Here is a 15,563-nt window from a genome sequence, read left to right on the forward strand (position 1 = left end):
ACCTCGCCGGGCGCGTCCACCCGGGGACATGCAGGGCGTATCGGATGCTGACGCTGGCTGCCCCGAGGTTGGATAATACCACAACGGCAATGACAACAAATGCCTGCTGATTATTTATTTACAGGATAAATGATCACATGCCCGTAGCGTTACTTATTTACATAGAGGCGAGTCGCGGTGCCAGTGAAGAGCACGGGGGCGGTCACTGGCAGTTTAGCGTGTGCCGTTTCTGCTTAGAACGCCACGGAGACCCCAGATCAGATTCTACAAAATGTCTTCTAAATCATGGACGGTTTTCTTCAACACTCGTGTTTCTACATCAAACTATTTAAAGGTGATTTCACTTAATTCAAATATCACTTATTTTTTTGTTTTGTTGTGATAATCCTCTCTACTATAGAGTGTGCTGACCATATAAGGAGTTCCTCCCTGTCCCCAGTTAGCCCCTGGGGGTCAAAAAACCTTAGGTTTCGTTTTTGACTCTCTATCCTGATTGGACGAAGGCTTAGGTCCCACAGCCAAAAACGAAACCTAAGGTTTTTCGAGTGAAATCACTTACTCTACCTGTAATGTCAAGGACCCATGAAAAAGATATGAGTTAAAAATGTTTGCTGTGAAAGAATATATATTCAAAGATTTGCACATGTGCCATGCTATGATCTTATACATCTGCTATTTGTCAACAGCTAAAGTTTAAAATAATGGTGAGTGGGTAAGTGGTTAAAAGCTAATAGGTGACACCGATGCGTTCCAGGTCTTAATGGGTTTTAAGCCGCTGTATCTCCCTAGGGAAGATATTAGCAATTGACCGGTATGTACAAGCTTATCAAAGCTCATCAGTCACTCAAGTGTTTCTCAAAGTGGGGTCCGGGGACCCCGGGGGGCCTTGAGGGAGTCTACAGAACTTCTCTAGAATAGTTCAAATGGCCAGTCTACAAGCTCACAACGTGTCAATGTAGATTGGCTAGTTGAACTATTCAAAAATGTTTTTCAAAATAGTAAAAAAACAAAAAAAGGCAAAGAAGTTTAGGGATAAGGGGTTTAGCGGTGACGAAAATGGAGCCCATATGTCTCTATATTTTAACTCCCTATAGTTGATCAGACAACAGCGTCATACAACAGTAACAAAAGTATCTAAAGTAGATCTGCAAACGCGAAAACGCAGCACGAATACACGGCGTGTTTTGAGCTTGCAGATCTGTTACTTTTGAATAATCCTGAAAAGTAACAGTTAAATATATTATTATTTTATTGAACCCGTTTTCTCTCTTTCCCTCTGCCCTCACTCTATCCTCTCTCTTCTCAGGGAATACTACAAAGTGGCTCAACATGAAAAGAAAAACAAACAAACAAGGAAAAGAAATCCCCCACTTCTTTAGTCAAACCTGTGATATGAGTTCCCTTTCATTTATTTATTTTAAACCATTATTTAGTTTTGTTTTATAGCTGTTGAAAAATAGCAGATATACAAGCTCATATAGCGCTGCGCTATCATTCTAGGTACTCCATCTCCAGACAGATGAGAGTAGTACAACAAGTGACCCGGCAGCAACCCTATACTGAACCGTGTTCAACCTGGCCAAAGATCCTGTGACTTCTCATCCCAGAACAAGGGTGAAAAGAGAAACCACTTATGTGGGCTGACCCGGGAACCCAAAGCCCTGACCCCTGCACTGACCTATGCTGGCCCTATGAGCCAGACTCTGCAACAAGCGACCGGACACACAGAGGAGAGCACTTGACAAATGACTTGTGACAACACCTAACGAACGCCTCCCTACTCTGTCTGTATGTCTGTCTGTCAACACCACACACCTGTCCATGCCTATAACCCACCTACTGTCTGTCTGTCTGTATGTCTGTCTGTCAACACCACACACCTGTCCATGCCTATAACCCACCTACTGTCTGTCTGTCTGTCTGTCAACCCCACACACCTGTCCACATTTTGAGGGGCGCTATTTTTTTTATTTCCTTGAATCACCAACCGTACCTTTTGAACCAATGAAGAATGGTTTAAATTTGCCAGGAGTTCTATGATGCCTGCAGTGCCACCACCACCACCACCACCACCCACCTTGGGGCCTGCAGTCAGTCAGTGTGGGGGGCACATCGAACCACCACCACCACCACCCACCTTGGGGCCTGCAGTCAGTCAGTGTGGGGGGCACATCGAACCACCACCACCACCACCCACCTTGGGGCCTGCAGTCAGTCAGTGTGGGGGGCACATCGAACCACCACCACCACCACCCACCTTGGGGCCTGCAGTCAGTCAGTCAGTCAGTGTGGGGGGCACGTGGGGGCCACATCGCACCACCACCACCACCCACCTTGGGGCCTGCAGTCAGTCAGTCAGTCAGTGTGGGGGGCACGTGGGGGGCACATCGCAGGGCATATCTGCCAACACTCTGGCTATTATACCCATCGCCAACCTGCTGCCAGTGTCATCTATTCAGCACCCTCTGTACGACATGGAAACCGATCCTCTCCCGGCCCTGCGGCGCGCATGCAGCCTTTATTGGACGTGGGGAACGGAACAATGGACAGGCTGAAGAACCAGCTGGGTCTGTCCTGGCAGTGTGTGGTCACTGGTCAGACCAGGACAGTATAGGACAGGCTGAACAAGGGTCTGTCTGTCCTGGCATTGTGGTCAGACAGGCCCCAGGTGGGAAGGGTGGGGGGGGGATACAAGGGTCTGTCCTGGCAGTGTGTGGTCAGACCAAAAAACGCACACAGACGCGCACACGCACACACACACACACACACACACACACACACACACACACACACACACACACACACACACACACACACACACACACACACACACACACACACACACACACACACACACACACACACACACACACACACACACACACACGCCTCCACTACTGCTGCCTGCAGTGGATACATTACAGTACAACCTTCTCACACCTAATTACGCAGTTCTGGAACCTAAATGCGGAATTCCAATAGATAAAATAACTGCCTTATAGCACCCTCTATAGCGGCAAACTTTCTGACTGTCGGTGCTCCATCTACTGCAGTTGGCGCTATATTGCTCACACTTATAGAGGGTATGCACATGTATGAAGTGAATGGAGTGGGAAAGTGAGTTTAATGTTGTTTAACGTTGTTTAATGCAATCAAATACAACTTCTCTGTTTGGATGTATGTATGTATCAAGGCCAGAAAGTAGTTTTTTGCCACTCAGTAGTAGGCATTCCCGCTTAACCCATTCTGAACGGGAACCCATTTTGGTTTTGGCATCATGTTATGCTTTAGCTATTGAAAGATAGCAGATCTATAAGCTCGTAGCGCGCCACCGAGTGGCGCGCTACGAGCTTATAGGTCCGCTATTTTTTTTTAATCGAAGAACGACTGACATTTTTACAATCTGATCTCAGGTCAGAATGGGTTAATCAGACCAGTGTGTGTCCAGTTGAAACCTCGTATGAATCTGATCTCAGGTCAGAATGGGTTAACTTCCGGTTTTAATGATGATGCCACACGCATACCGTCTATAGTCTCATGTCACATGAAAATGAACGGATTGACTCACAGACACCAACAACAGTCCCAATGGTCTCCTCATCATCATGTGATTTACAGTCGTTAACGAGGTACTGTATGTGTACATCAGCATGTCACCACGAGGCATTAATGCTTTCTAAAACGGGCTGAAGGAAACACAGCAAACACACAAAAAGGTGTTTAATTCGCTAACCACTTTGTCCTCCTGTTGCAATTCCATGAGAGCAGGAATGCAGCAGAAAGAAAGGAAGAAAGGAGAGAACAGGAACAAAAGAAAGACAAAAGGAAGACATATATTGTGAGTGGCATTAGTTAGTAGTGAGTGTGATACTCACTCAGTACATCACACTGTCTGGATGATGGCATATCAGCACACAAAGACACACAACGCGCACAACATTCACATGTAAGCAGTCGCTAAAAGCTAGCTCCAGCTTATATTGTGTGTGCGTGTGCGTGTGCGTGTGCGTGTGTGTGTGTGTGTGTGGTTAGGTGCTGGATCAGTGAACTCATACAGCCAATACATTTCTTGAATGGACCAAAAGAATAAAGAAGGTGAAACAGCTCCCTCCAGTGGTGAGGCGGAGCATGACAGTGGTTTTCAAACTTTTCTGTGGCACACCAACACTGGGTAAAGTCAAAATATCATCAAGGCACACCTGTATTCAATATTATAATTATGCCCAGGCATGCCAGGTTGAAAGTGGTTAACCTATACCTACGTTTTAAGAGTATAAAATGCTTCTGTATCACTTTTTTTCACTTGTACTTTTCACAGTTTGACTCTGTGTTAAAAATAAATCAGTGGTTCTCAAACTGCGTTCCTTGAGGGGGGGATTCTAAATGGACCTTTAGTTTACAGGTCTGTTAACTCTGAGAGAAGTTACATTTTCTCACAAAAGGAACCAAGGGTAGATTGACACTCAGTCAGATCAGGCTGACTCTGACAGAGTATTTTCATTTTGTTCACCAGAAAACATACTGTATATACAGGTGTAATGTTTGTTTTTTTTTGTTAAAAACGCCATTGACAATGAAGGGAAAATCTTGTCCCTAACACAAACATTAAATGCCATTAACAATAAAGATAATTTGTAATAAGTTTGTTTTGACATTGTTTGTTTTACATCACCATTACATCACCTAATCAACATGAGTTAGACTTTAATAGATTAGCGCCCCTCATTTCACAGTATAGCCAGGCTACTGTAAGGGTCCATTTGGTTCCATTTGTTACACTCTCAGAGTTATGGGGTAGGCAGGGGGTCTTTGAAATGAAAAATCACACCCATGTGAAGTGAGGGGCGCTAATATATTAAAGTCTAACTCCTGTTGATTAGGTGATGTAAGGGTGATGTAAAACAAACGGTGCCAACACAAACATTAAACGCCATTAACAATAAAGAGTCAATATGACATAAATGAAGCACATTATGACGTACATTTTCCCTTCATTGTCAATGCATTTACAAAACAAACATTGAACTATAAAGACAAACATTAAACCTGTGTATAGGAGGGGCTGGCGCCCCTCAAAAAGTTTGAGAACCAATTCAAGATCTAAATCATGTTTCATAAGATGTGTGTGTGTGTGTGTGTGTGTGTGTGTGTGTGTGTGTGTGTGTGTGTGACACTGTGTAATTCTTGTACAGAAGACCCTGAAAAGCCAAAAAGCCAAGCGTTACCTTATTTGATCTGAGAGACACTCGTCCTCCGCAGCGGGCACAGAACTTGCTTTGGCAATAGGAACACAGGTGGCCACAGCCATCGGCAAACTTGGTTTTGTGGCATATTCCACAGGTGGGGGCTTCGCTCTTCAGCTCCGTGGTCTCCTTGGTCTCCTCGCCCATCTTCTTCACCTGGTCCTTGTACGACTCAAACTGCTGGTGCAGCTTCCTGTGAGGGAAGGGGAAGGACATGTTTTAGAGAACTCGTTTGGGCCGGGGGAGGATTGCCATTTTAACCCATTCTGACCTGAGATCAGATTCATACGAGGTTTCCACTGGACACACACTGGTCTGATTTAACCCATTCTGACCTGAGATCAGATTCTAAAAAATGTCAGTCGCTCTTCGATTTTTCAAAAATAGCAGACCTACAAGCTCGTAGCGCGCCACTCGGTGGCGCGCTATGAGCTTGTAGATCTGCTATTTTTCAATAGCTAAAGCATAACATGATGCTGACACCAAAATGGGTTCCCGTTCAGAATGGGTTAACCACTTGAACCCGGTACGTACGTTGACCGGAGTCCTCCAGGGATCTATACTAGGGTCTGTCCTGTTTTCTCTCATTGTTGGGAAAGCTTTTGCAGGAAATGGCCAATTGACAAAGCTATTTCCAAAATTAAGAGATTGTTGATCTGCTATTTTCTGCGAAACATTTTCCCCTCAATACAGATTATTTGGGGGTTTAAGTGGTTTAAGTATACTAGGTTTGTTTCATTGATCCAAGCCGAAACACATAATTGATAAATAAACTCTGTGGCCCACCCATCTGACCACTAAACAGGGCAGCAAGATACACAAAGATATCACAGAGCATTAAAAAACCCAAGAAAGCCCTATAAGGCTTAATTCCATTGTGGTCCTCTATACGTACATAAACACAAGCCAACGTAGAACAAGTAAAAGCCCCATGAAAACATACAGTACAGAGCGAAACATACAAAACAAATACAATTAGCAGCACAAAACAGTAGCAGCAGCTTTTCAGATTGGACACCGCATCTGAAAAGATTGAATGCCAGAGACCGCCATGTAAGAGAATATTTTTTGGTAGTTCCAAGAAGTATGTTCCTACAGATATTCAACATACAATACAATACGATATTTTACTAAAATCTTTCGACATTCTTCCAAATCTGGGACTGGAACATATTGTTACACTTTTGTTCCTGTCCTACAATCTTAATTATGTTTAATTTATTTATTATTACATTACATGTATTTATTATTATATATGGTGTGTGTGTGTGTGTGTGTGTGTGTGTGTGTGTGTGTGTGTGTGTGTGTGTGTGTGTGAGAGAGAGAGAGAAAGAGAGATTTTGAAAGGAAAAGCGGACACTGTGCTTAAAAAGCCTTGACCTCAAGGCCTCAGAGCAGAGCTGCTCTTGTGACACATGGACGGGTATCACGTTAGCTTTGCAACTTTAAGAACATCACTTAATTCCACTCTCAGGTTGCCCAGCGTTTAATGAATCAAGGTAATCAGGTAATCAGGTAATCAGGTAATCAGGGTAATCTCTAGCAGGGTAAGTCGTATGACAAGACGGCGTGCAACCGGTCTATAGTGCTACAAGAAGTCACTATATAAAATAACCCTCCAAAATTCATTACAAAAAAATAAAAATAAAAATATCAGCTCGAGCCAGCGCTGGGCCGTTGACTATCATTGCGCACGTTCACGTTATGGGGATTGGGACACGCGAACGCTGTTTCATACGTGAACGCGTGCAATGATAGTCAACGGCCAGCGCGTTCACGATTTGGCCCAATCCATCCCAGAATGCACTCTGTTCCTACCCGTAAAGAGGAGTGAAATCGCCTCATGCGCTTTTGAGCAACTTAATGCAAGTGGATGGGAGGAGAAATCCGGTGACGTCTCTGTTAATATATATACTATCAAATGGGGGTCCGTGGCGTGCCCTAATGCATATCAAACCTGAGGGTCCTTGAAATGAAAAGAGGTTGAGAATCACTGAACTAAACTATACCGAGATGTATCTACTGTACATGGTAAAATGATCCTCAGTGCTTACAGTATATAACTGCATGAGAGAGGGTACAGAGATGGAACCAAAAGCACCCGTAAGGGTCCATTTGGTTCCATGTGTAGCCTATACACTCTCTGCGTTACAAACATGTAAGGGTCCAATGACACATGGGCCAGAGACAGAGAGAGAATGACGCCATAGCAAGATTCCTGGAAGGGTCCGGGGGCTACCTGGAAACCCTGTGACGGACCGGCTACCTGGAAACCCCGTGACGGACCCGCCCGGCGCACGCACTCGCCCCGCTCGCATGCATTTTGTATGAGCATGACACATGTCAATCGAACCGTCATCTCCCTGGAAACTAAACACTGCCGCTGACTTCATAACGTGCCGATTAGAATTGGTTTCGGCCCACATATCCCCCCCTGCAACATTCATTAGCACCGATGAATTATTCAGCAGCAGGGGCTATCCGTTTACCGGCGTTCGAGATAAACGCGCTTCCTTTACCCGCAAACACAACCTTTAGAGCCCAAATGTAATTGCCGGGAATCTTTGATGACTATCTGCGATTCTGCGTACTGTGTGCGCACGCTTTGTGTCACCATCTGAACACTACAGTGCGGCGGAGAAAGTAACTAAGTGCATTTGACTCAAGGGCTGTTACTGTATAGTAGTACATTTTTTATATATATATATATACATACATTTTTTGGGGGGCTTTATTTATAGTTTTGTATTAAAGATGGACAGGAAACAGGGGGAGAGAGACAGGGAGAGACGCGCAGTGTCAGAGGAACGGGACTCGAACCCGCGGTGTGCTGTCTACTTATGAGGCTACAGTGCACGGACCGCAAGGCCAGTGTAGATACTTTCTTTTTGTGGTACTTTTACTTTACATGAAGATTTAAAGAAAAATTATTAGACTCAATTCTTCCACTATAGTCATTTGAAAACATTATAGCTTCTAATCTATTATTTATACTATGGATATATTTAAAAAAATAGGTTGCACAAGCTTGCAAGCTTAATGTAGACAAATCTCATGATTTATTTTTAACTTTGGTGTACTTCTTTAAGTAGGCTATATTTTGAGGCCAATTTTTTTGTACTTCTGCTGAAGTAATTTCAAGCATCAAGCGTTTTGAGCTTGTTAAATCTGCTACTTTTGCTATACTTTCCAATTTGAATCCCGATAAAAGTAACAGTTTTGGACATAGGAGGTTCCCGGCTGACAGAGACGAGACAGAACAGCAGTAGCAGCAGCAGTAGCGGCGGTGAGCGGTGAGCCACAGACATTGGACCCATTGAGGGATTAAGGGGCTAATTGTGCGACGTCCATTTAGGCCGGCAGAGATTAGTACGTTAGTCTTGTTTAACAGACCCACCAAATCTCATTTACTGACACAGGACCTGATAACGGCCCGCTGCAGGTAAAGCCTCCGTGTCTGAGTACAGCCCCGAGGGAATTACACACACTGACGAACAATCAATGTTTTATTTTTATTTACTACACACATCTTCCCATCAGCCCCTAAACACATTAGCGACCAGTGGAGAAGTATTGTGGACTAATAAGTGTACCTTTTTGTTGTGATTAAAATGTAATTTTATTTTATCAAATCAGTAGAGTATATGTTAATATAATAACATATTATTATATGTTACTTACAAACGTAACCGCGGTTATTTGAGTGTTACATGCTAAAGAAAGATGTCTCGCTTATGGGAGAGCGCCGATTCATAATATAATTAATTATTAATAATAAACAAAATCGGAAGAATGTACTCTGTAAATAAAAGCTTAAGTCAAGTGGAGTCCATTTGGTAGGTTTGGTTTCCTCCAAAACATCCCCCTGTCTACCAAAACAAACAGTGAACCCAATACGCTCCACCGAACACCACAGGGAGAGGAGCGTGTAGGTAAACACCACCACACACTTACTTCACCACATACTTCAGTGGCTAGAATGACCGCTGGTATAGAGGGACATTATGGGTAAAACATTGTTTTTTAGGTTTTGTTTTGCAATTTTTTTGCTATTCAACACCCTTTACGTCTGATGTGTGTTAGTTAAACAAATATTGAACCAATGGAAAGGATTAAAAAGTGCTTCGGTAAAAACCTAACTCCACTTGAGCTGGATGTTTTGTTTAGTTTTTCCTGAAAAACGAACATTTTGGAGTTTTTTTCTCCAGACAGCACATGTATTGTTTGATGTAATCACAGGGCAAAGATACATACTATGCCTTCATGTACGGTACTACTGGGTAAACAAACGTACTTAGTTACGTTGCACCACCAATAGCAACAACACATGCTCTGCTGGCACCATGCCAGCAGAAGAGGCCTAACAGACTGTCTGTCTGGTCCGTCCGTCCCCCCACTCCTCTCCTCTCCTCTCCTCTGTCTGGTCAGTCAGTCAGTCCGTCCCCCCACTCCTCTCCTCTCCGTATCGGGTCACTAATGCCACAATATGTCCTCGTACTGTCTGTCCCTCTGTCACCCAAGACACCCACCAGAGGTTATGTCATTCAAACATGACCCGCATATCACCATCACTGACGGACAGAAGCCTTAACGTGTGTGTGTGTGTCACACTAAAGTGGTAACAAAATAATGGTGGATCCGTGAGTTCACAACCTGTCGCATCACAACGTGTTGTGAGCTCGTGAGTCAGCCGCTTCCGCAGTTTTTTTGTACAAATCGTTAAAGTTGTTACAGTAAGTGTGTCTGTGGGTATTATATAAATATAGAATGAAAAGTAGTTCAGAGTATTTTGGGAATCTCTCTGCAACACTTTAGAGACATTATATTTGTCTGAGACTGGAGGTACGTGACATTCGTGACATGTCACCAGCGGGTGAAAATTAAGGGAGAAGGCATTGACTTTCAAGGAACCCTGGATACCGTCACTCACACAAGCGCCACGCGAGTCATCTTGCGATGCTTCTCGACCTCACAGATCACATTATCTGGCATCTACTTTTGATGCCTCTGTGTGACGCTGTAGTGTGATCAAGTATACAGGGTTCCAAAATAGTCAAGTCTTTTGAACACATTTCCATTTAGTTTTAGTCACATTTTAGGCAACTGAAATGTTTTAGTGTTAGTTTCGTTTTAGTCGAATAAAATAATATCATAATATTTGTCAACTCAATCTACAGTTGATTTAGTTGACCTTGATGGTGTCGAAATGACTGATTTTAGAGTTGGGTTGCGTGCTGAAAATAGCGTGACTTTTAGTTCTCTCACATTTTAGTCTAGTATTTATTGTTGACGAAATTGTCAACATATAGTTCCAACAGAACCGAGCTGATCCAGAAGCATGAAGAGAGGGCCAAGGTAAGAGGAGCACAGAGCAGGCAGCTGGTACGCGCTGCGGGGCCATCCATCCATCCATCCATCCATCCATCCATCCATCCATCCGTCCTCCGCCCGGCAAACGCGGTCAAACGTAGGTGACACTGCTGACGAGTAATCATACGCGGCTCATTGTCCCGTCCGGCGCCAAACATATTATAATCCAAACCCTGTTACCTCTGGGTTATGCGCACGCTCACACACACCATCTCTCACTCACACACACACACACACACACACACACACACACACACACACACACACACACCGCGCGCACCACGTCCAAGAAACATGAGCCTCCTCGCCCTGTGCCTCGGGACGTATGACAGGCCAGACATATCGCCGCATCAAGGCCCGACGGACCAACTACACGCTACTCAGATGATTCGACATCTGTCACATGTCGAGACACGGTGCGTTCTTCTGCGGTTACAAACAGTGGGTATGATATACTGTACACAGTATATACGTTTAAAGGTCACTGTACAGTATGTGGTCTCATGCAAAGGACCACGTCACCCATTCTCAACCCATCGTCCAGAATTTGGTCCCAACTAATGCTCATCACCCACATCAAAAGTAGCAGATCCACAAGCTCGAAACGAGGCACGAAGCGACACGCTTTGAACTTGTAGATCTACTACTTTAGCAAAAAAGTAAATATTGAATCCTGAAAAGTAACAGTTCTTACACTCAAACTAACACTCACGATTCCGACGTGTATACAATACATGACCATGCTGTGTATAGCGCTGTAGGAGGTTGGATTAGATTAGACACAGGGGGGGTGGAGGACTTTGTTCCATTACTTACGCGGGTGTCGTCAAGCTCGGGCTCCTTCGTGTGATTTGAGGACTTTTGCTGGGGCTGCAGAACGTTATTTACCAGCTCAGTGATCCCACTATAATGCAAACCACCTGTTCAAATCATAAGCATAATAACAGCGTGACCATAAGAACATCATGCAGAAGAATCATCACGGGGGGAGAAGAAAGACTACAGGGTCCTCAGAGAGGTACAAGAGGCAGGTCAGTGTTGGGAGAATAGAGGAGGCAGCGGCAGGGGACATTCACTAGAAGACCAGAGCGGCAGGGGACATTCACTAGAAGACCAGAGCGGCAGGGTACATTCACTAGAAGACCAGTACAGAGCGCGCACGCACATACACACACAGACAGACGGACAGAAAGAGATAGATAGCGAGAGAGCAGCCCGATCTCACATAAATAGTGAGATATGTAGGCAATTCCGTACATATACACGACTAAGAAAACCACAAAATCCGTGCATAATATGACACTGAAATCCTCCCGGCCGGAGGGGCTCGACACGGCAACTTATAGCGGCCCTATAGCGGTGTGATAATTAACGTCAAACCCCAACTCACCCAAACCAGCCACGGTGAAAGCCACTAGTGAACGCCACGCCTCCGTCGTGGTCAATGCAGTACTAGTAGTGTTTTATGTACGGATTTTGGGGGGTTTTCTAGTTGAGTATACAGTACGGAATTGCAATACAGTACATTATATGTATCTACGTATTTCTGTGAGATCAGGCTGGAGAGAGAGAGAGAAAGAAGAAAAGGCTGCTATAGGATATTGGCAGGACAGTGACTGGAGGAACACTGATGATCAGCCACAACATCAGAGACAGAGAGAGAAAGAGAGAGAAACAGAAAGAGAAACAGAAAGACGGAGAAGATAATACACACTCAGAAGCTATAGCTACAGAAGCATGTAAAAGCTCTACAGCCAATGGAAATGATAGTTGCGTCAAACAGCTCAGCTATAGATTCATTTCCATGATTGATTCCAGCTGGGTTTGATGGTGTAGTATAAATAAGGTGATGGAGTAGTAATATAAGGGTCAGACCATCACGCTAACAACTATGTTCTTATAGCCATCCTTAATTCCATCCATTACGTTTTCTAAAAATCGAGAAGCGTCTTTATTATCATTTGTTTTATTTCGTATATATATATATATATCAACAAATTCACGCGAATCAAAATTCTAATTGACTATTTTATAATGGACTAAAATCGATTAAGTCTGATTAAAAAATGTGATCTACAAGCTCACGCTAAAAGAATTCAAAAGAATCCTTACATTGTCATTTACTATCGCACGGCCCCTACAGTACATCACACTGGACAGCCTAAGGCTTCGTACACACATAAAGAACAACTGTTCTGTGCTCGGCCGCCTCAATGCTTTTCCAATGGAAGTCACATGGTTTGACCAAACACTTGTGTTTGATTCCCCCATCCCCCCCAATCAAACACAAGTGTTTGGTCAAACCATGTGACTTCCATTGGAAAAGCATTGAGGTGGCCATGAAACACAGGCAGAGCACAGAACAGTAGTTCTTTATGTGTGACTGAGGCCTAACAGTACAGAGTACAGCCAACACAAACGTTCATAACAAACAGCAGGTGGACGACAGATGCAATCCAAGACCAACACGTGGAGAAACAAGAGGCAGCACTGGCCAATCAGAATGCAGAGGAGGAAAAGGACAGCCAGTTAAAAGACCAGGAACAGGAGAAAGGGGCGGGGCCTGGTTGTATATATAGAGCTGGAAGGAAGGAAGGAAGAGACAGGACCGGTCATTTAAAAAAGGACCATTTCAGCCATTTTCAACCTAATGTTCAAATCCTTGTTCCTCACTGATGTTCATTGTAAAAAATGTCACCATTTCCGTCGTACCTGCACTGTCTCTCAACTCTTAAAGGAAGGCATATAGGTCAGATCAAACTAAGAAGCCTACCAGTGACATCATCAGTAGGCAGACCTTAATCATCTCAAAAACTTTCAAACTTTTTATTATTCTTTATGCAAGAAGAATGGTGTCTATTTTCCCCATCGATGATGTCATTGGTAGGCATTAGGCAGGATTCTGAACTGGCTACTGCAGTGGTTCCCCCAAATTGACACTAATTAGCCCGCATGCCCCCATTTGAAAACATATGCCAGGGACCCCCATAAGAGAAGATTTTTAGAACCACTGGTCTACTGGCCCACCAATGGCACGTAGAGCAGTGGTGCTCAAAGTGGGGTCCGGGAACCCCCAGGTGGTCCTTGGAGGGATTCCAGGAGGTCCCCATGCAGCTGAATTTGTTACCTTGGGCTAAAATATACAAACTCACAGCGCGACACTTCGTGCTGCGCTGCAAGCTTGTATACATCTGCAATTTTAACTCTTCTCTTCTGGGGGTCCCTGGCACAAAACCTTTTCAAATGAGGGTCCACGGCCAAATATATATAAATTTGGGGGTCCTTGGCATGAAAAGGATTAGACGGAAATTGTTCCACCTCCCAGTGAGCATTAGCAAGGAGTCAAATTATATGAAGCTAATAAGGTTGAAAATGGGTCAAGTGTTCCTTACCTTAGATGTCAAGGAAAACTGCTATCTGTGTACAACAACACAGCGATCGATCGCTCAGCCATCTGGTGAATGTCGTTCCAAGTCAAAGTTTTGATGAGAAGTGACATTGTGCGGTACGACAAATAGCAGATTTCCATGACATCAATGACTTGTTCATTTTTTTCCCCTCCCAGACAAACAGGAGAAAATAAGCCACATTGAGAAGCACACAGCACCCACCACCACCAAACAGGAAGAAGTGTCAAAGCCTAGAGCGAGCAGTGCACTCTGGGTAGTGTAGTTTACTTACTGTGCGGGCTGAGGCTTTGGTTCTTCTTTGATCCTAAAACATAAAAAAAAATAAAAGTGTGCACAAGCTCAGTGCATAGTACGGAAAACACAAGGAGATGAGGAAAACAATCTAAACCAAACATGTAATATCCACATAACTGGTATGAGTGACTATAGAGATGTAACAATATCCTCATTGAAAACAAATGTGATTTAATATTTTAAAGGTAGGGTAAGTGATTTTTACCAGCTGCTATGCCATATCAAGCTGAGTCTATAATCAATGTGCATGCTAGTCCAGTACAGAGTAATATAGTAAGAGAGTGGCGACACTAGCGTTGACTCCCATTGTTGTAACAATGGAATGTGGAAGTGCTCATTCTATCTCAATGGGATATAGTTCCAGCCATATAGGAGCAATGTTTGGAACTATAGCCGATAGGAACCCGCTTTGCGGTGAGATCAAAGTGTGTCGCTTCTCTCCTACTCTACACTGGTCCTGTAGTCCAGCTGGTTTCCTCAATGGCTGATGTATGTGCGCACCGCAAATATCATGTCCGGGCGGAAACGCACGACTCAGAAGACAATAGTTCCGCCTTAGAGAATTTCTGTTCCTACCTAAACTACTATGCTGAAACTGACACAGGGGCAGTTATATAAGATTAATTGATTTGATCAATTTGGGCTTGTTTTTTTTCTTTTTTTCTTAAAATAAGTGTTAAATAGCTCTATATTCAGAACACATTCATTTCGGGATAGATCTGCTATTTTTCAATATCTAAAGTATAACATAATGCTTGAAACACCAAAAGGGGTTCCAGCCCAAAATGGGTTAATCACATGAATAGCATCTCTATACGGAGAATGAGTCTGACATAATGAGTCAACATTTGTAACATGTATTTATTTATTTTAAATATTGTAGTAGCCTAAATATATGGTACTGTGGATTTCTATCGTGATATTATCATATGGTGCGTTTTTGGTATTGTTACATCCCTAGTGAAGACACAAATTGCATGAATATGACATCTATACTATAATAACACCAATAATGATAATGATAAGGAAATGATGATGGCAATATGACAATAATGGTAAAAAAAAAAACATAATAGAAACAAAAGAATGGAAAAACAGAACTTGATAATGACAGTAATGAGGCTTTAAAATGCTACAACAAAATAATAATAATAATAATAATAAAAGGCTATTGCTTCATGTTAGCAAAAATCATAAACCATACAGGCTAACATTAGTTTCTTGGGGGCTTATAGTCTCTGTCGGG

The 15,563-nt window shown here is 43.4% G+C and overlaps 1 protein-coding gene across 1 annotated transcript in view; it reads right to left on the bottom strand.

The window, feature by feature from the left end:
- Positions 1–15,563, bottom strand: part of LOC308318956 (regulating synaptic membrane exocytosis protein 2-like) — a gene marked incomplete at both ends in the record, with an annotated part of 267,580 nt that overhangs the window by 216,316 nt on the left and 35,701 nt on the right. Inside the window, 4 exon segments of the mRNA XM_080768695.1 lie at positions 5,226–5,432; positions 11,430–11,522; positions 11,524–11,533; positions 14,295–14,327. Coding sequence (XP_080624821.1) covers positions 5,226–5,432; positions 11,430–11,522; positions 11,524–11,533; positions 14,295–14,327 — 343 coding nt within the window.

This window comes from Protomyctophum bolini (assembly GCF_963924005.1).
Source record: "Protomyctophum bolini genome assembly, chromosome: 7".
Taxonomy (NCBI): Eukaryota; Metazoa; Chordata; class Actinopteri; order Myctophiformes; family Myctophidae; genus Protomyctophum; species Protomyctophum bolini.